The following is a 4,890-nucleotide window of genomic DNA, read 5'->3' as shown; positions in this document are numbered from 1 at the left end:
GACAGCGTGTGGAGGGGGCGTGTCGGAAAGGCTCAGAGGTTCTTAAAGAGACAGAGGCCTATTTCAAGACATTCACTACAGCCATTTTGAGAGAGACATTTTATACAAGGCAGTTATTCTAATTTACTGTATTTACAGACCAACAGAAGGTTTGCTCATCATTGTAGTGTGATATAGACTGGTGCTGTGTGACTGAAAAAAGCAGAATACCCTCTTTAACAATTATTTTTCCTAATACCTATACTAAAATATTTGTCATCTAGAACCATGAAACAGATTAATAACATATATTTTATTTCTTTTCCTTCCATTTCATGTCTACTGCATTTCTATCATTTGATTGAGGTGAAACAACCAAGACAAAAGGGCAGAAAAAACACTTTCCGAATTCTTTCCCAAAATTTTGTGTTTTTTTCCTCAATTTTCCCAAAATGTATCTATTTTTGCCTTAAATTTTGCAATTTCCCCCCCCCAATATTTATCCATTTGTTTGTCCCCATTTTTTCCATCACTTTTTTATCAATTTTCCCATATTTTTCCAAAGTTATCTATGTGCTGTTGTTTGTTTTTTTCCCACTTTTTTAATTCCATTTCCATTTTGATGACTAACACCATCACCACTTGAATATAATGTTTTCATGTTTCTTTTATTTTCTCAACACCAGCAGTAACTAAACCTCTGACCCCAGCCTGGCGTCCACATCATCAAAGCCTCCCGTGGTTCAGAGGCCGTCTGAGCGTGATCCCACGTCCCTGGTTCTCCTCTCAGGGCTCTCCGCTGTGTCCGAGGCCCGGGGCAGGTGCGTGGCTCTCCTGAAGATCTCCTTGAAGGCCGGGCTGGAGAAGTAGTAAACCACAGGGTCCAGCACGCTGTTCAGGTAGGTCAGACTCACGGTGAAGTTAAAGACGGTGGTCAGGTCCTCCATCACCGCACACGCCTCGTTTTCCGACACGGTTCTCACGGCTTTGTTGATCTTGTACCACATGACGACCTGCGTGACGTTACTGGGGAGGAAGCAGATCACGAAGACCACCACCACCGCCGCGAGGAGGCGTAAGGCGCTCTTCGTTTTCGCCTGTCGGGCAAAGCGGCTCCTGCGCAGGTGCGAGGCGATGCCGACCGTGCAGGAGAGGATCACGAGCAAAGGGACGTAGAAGGAAAACGCAAAGGCGAATTTATGCCAGGTCAGACGCCCCGGGAGCTCCGTGTCAGGCAGGCTTAAGCTCTGGCAGTAGGTGCTGTTGGCGTGTTTGAGGGTGAAGACCTGCGCGCTCATGGAGACGGCCAGCAGCCACAGCGCAGACGCCCCACACATGGCTCTGGACGGGCTCAGGAAGTTGACGGGGTGGTGAGGGCGGACCACGCGCATGTATCTGTCCAAAGCTATGGCCATGAGGAACAAGGCGCTGCCGCTGCGGTTCAGGGCCAGCATGAAGAGGCAGATGTTGCAGAACGAGCCGCCGAAGCTCCACCGAAGCCGCGAGACGTAGTAGCTGGCCCTGAACGGCAGCGCCAGGATGAGCAGGAAGTCGCTCGTGGCCAGGTTGAAGAGGAGCACCGTGCTGCTCTTCCAGGGCTTCACGTGGAAGCAGAAGATCCACAGGGCCAGGCCGTTCCCCAGAGCTCCCAGCACGAACTGAGCGAGGAGGAAAGGAGGCAGCGCGGCGGACAGGGCCGTCCCGTTCAGCGAGCACAGCATGATGAGTTCTGCAGCCGCTCTCGCTCTCTCCCCGCAGACCTCTTTTATCTTCACAGCGTTGGTCTTCACGTGAGCCTCCTGCCCCGGCCTCCGTTTAAAGGCACATCTGATGAAGACTGAGAAAGGGAATTCCAGGCAGACTGCACAATGTGTCATCTACAAAACCGGCCGTCATCAAACTCTGGCACTCGAGATGATTTTGAGAAATATTACGACCCAAATCAGAGCTCAAATGCCTGTTAAAGTGCTCTAGAAATGTGAAAAATACTGTCAATTCCTTAAAGTGTCTTAGCAAAGCAGACTTTTAGACCATAATCCTAAAAGAATAATCATCTAAAGGAAGAAATGACTTAAATTTACTTGAATTAAGAGATTAAATTTAAAGATTGAGTAGATTTGGTTTGGCTTTAGAGCGGATAAAACCTATTCTCTTCAAGTTTTTTTCTTAAGGCGAGACACTGCAGGTGAATAGGGGAAAAAATTTAAATTTACAGATATCAATTTGAAGCTTTTGCTGTCGATCACTGGCATAAATGTGAGAAAAAAATACATGGCAAGTTTTCTTTCATTTTATCTTTTCATATAAGAACAAGGTGTTTTATGCCTAAAAATGCCCCAAATTTCCCATCTTTTCGGCGACGAAATCTGAATAATGGATATAGAGCGACATTCAAATTCATGGTTTCATTTTATTGATAAATGAGTTGCTAAGACTTTCTCAGAGGGGATTTTGGATTTCTTGTTTAGTTTTAAAATAATCTGTTTTTTAGTGGAAAATTTTGTAAAAATGTAATTTTCGCCTTATTTTTTGACATTCAAAACTCAATAAATGGGGCTTAGGGATTAAATAATAAAAAATCCCTCTGAAAAAATCGTCCAAATATTGTTCAGTCCAAGGCTGGAAAATGTGAAGTCTTTAGGTCCGACTGACGTGGACATAGTGTCGCCACAATGACAGAAAAATGTGTTTAGAGAAAAAGGCCCTTGAAATTGCATTCTCCCATATAAGTCTATGGGGGAACATTGAATCAGCGCAATATTTAAACATGTTATTGTGAAGATTAGGCATATTTTCTGTTTCCGGGTGAAAGCTTATATGTTCAGAGACCAATTTGGCCCAAAACCTGAAAACTGAAAAAATTGAATTATGCCTGCAGTGTCTCCCCTTAATTCAGATTATTTTATATAATTTCAAGTGAAAAAGAAATGTTTTTTTACAGTAAAAGTTAATTTGTCTGATGTGGGATTTCTATTTGTTCGATTGTCATTAGTGTTTTTATCTCATCTTAGATTTACTCACATTTAACATAGAAAAACCTTTATTATTTTCAATTTTCATTAATGACCTTCCTCAAGCTATTACGAATTGTTCTATTAGTTTGTACGCTGATGATGCGGTACTTTATTCTTCTAATTCAGACCTTCCCGTGCTACAAAATCAGTTGCAGCTTGATTTCAGTCGTGCTAACAATAACCTTAAACTAAATATGAAAAAATCATGTTGTTGCTCTTTGGTTCTTCTCCTGATCTACATATTCAGTTTAATAATGGCTCTACTGTTCATAAAGCTGACGCAGTGAAATATCTTGGACTTTGGCTCGATCCTGAACTCACTTTTAAACCACATATAGATTATATTATAAAGCGAACGTACGGCACTTTAAATCCTATTTTTCGTTCAGCAAATTGCTTTACCCAGGAAGTCAGAAAAAGAGTGATCACTCAGCTGGTTCTGCCCATCATTGATTATGCCGACACTATTTATCAAAACACATCTGATCTGTAGCTTAAGCCACTTAATATTCTGTTTAACACCCTGTGGAGATTGATTTTGAAACGTCCATACAGAACCCATCATTGCATTTTGTTTGGAAAACTCGACTGGTTGCAGCCAAACAATAGACGCCATTATCACTGGTTTATCTTTAAATGTATTTACTTTAGCTGTCCGCAGTATCTGGAGCATTTTCTTATTCCATTTACATCCACATATTCACTTAGAAGTACTCACTCTCTTACTTTTACTGTCCCACGTATTAATAAAGAAATAGGACGCAGAGCTTTTCAGTTCAAAGCCCCCTCTGATCGGAATAGTTTACCTTTATCCATTCGTTCTTTAACATTGTTTGGTTTATTTAGAGCCTCCTTATTTTCTCACCTAAAAACACCTTGTTTATGTCTTTAAGGCGAGACACTGCAGGTGAATAGGGGAAAAATGTATATTTATAAATAGCAATTTGAAACTGTTGCTGTCGATCACTGGCATAAATGTGAGAAAAAAAATACATGGCAAGTTTTCTGTCATTTTATCTTTTCATATAAGAACAAGGTGTTTTATGCCTAAAAATGCCCCAAATTTCCCATTTTTTCAGCGACGAAATCTGAATAACGGATAGAGCTACATTCAAATGTATGGTTTAATGTTATTGATAAATGAGTTATCAATAACTCATCCTAAATCCCCTCTGAGACTTTCTCAGAGGGGATTTAGGATTTCTTGTTTAATTTTAAGATAATCTGTTTTTTAGTGGAAAAATGTGTAAAAATGTAATGTTCGCCTTATTTTTTGACATTCAAAACTCAATAAATGGGGCTTAAGGGATTAAATAATCAAAAAATCCCTCTGAAAAAATCGTCCAAATATTGTTCAGTCCAAGGCTGGAAAATGTGAAGTCTTTAGGTCCGACTGACGTGGACATAGTGTCGCCACAATGACAGAAAAATGTGTTTTGAGAAAAAGGCCCTTGAAATCGCATTGTCCCATATAAGTCTATGGGGGAACATTGAATCAGCGCAATATTTAAACATGTTTTTGTGAAGATTAGGTATATTTTTGGTTTCCGGGTGAAAGTTTATATGTTCAGAGACCAATTTGGCCCAAAACCTGAAAACTGAAAAAAATTAGTTTTGCCTGTAGTGTCTCCCCTTAAATGTATTTGTGATTTTGTACTTTTACCTCATCTCTTGGAGTTGTTTCCTTTTGTTTCCTTTTGATTATATTTCTGTTGCTGTTGTTTTTTATTTATTTATTTTTGTTTTATTTTGTACATTTTGTCTAAGTATCTTGGAGGGGTTTGGGAGGGACTATGGAGCAATTTTGTTTTGTCTGTGTGACCGTCCTAATGTGTGTTTTGTCCCGTCTGTATCTTGTCTTTTACTGTGTTTTGTTTAACCGTGACTAGTGTTTTGT

At 40.4% G+C, this 4,890-nt stretch overlaps 1 protein-coding gene across 1 annotated transcript; it reads right to left on the bottom strand.

Moving 5' to 3' along the window:
• Nucleotides 1-722: 722 nt before the first annotated feature.
• LOC306978346 (hydroxycarboxylic acid receptor 3-like) lies at nt 723-1,700 on the bottom strand (the record flags this gene model as incomplete). Its single annotated transcript, XM_079576869.1, has 1 exon — nt 723-1,700. One exon carries the CDS (start codon nt 1,698-1,700, stop codon nt 723-725), a length of 978 nt encoding a protein of 325 aa, XP_079432995.1.
• Nucleotides 1,701-4,890: the final 3,190 nt, after the last annotated feature.

This window comes from Gobius niger, assembly GCF_951799975.1.
Source record: "Gobius niger genome assembly, chromosome: 1".
Taxonomy (NCBI): domain Eukaryota; kingdom Metazoa; phylum Chordata; class Actinopteri; order Gobiiformes; family Gobiidae; genus Gobius; species Gobius niger.
This window is presented reverse-complemented; position numbering and strand designations above follow the sequence as displayed.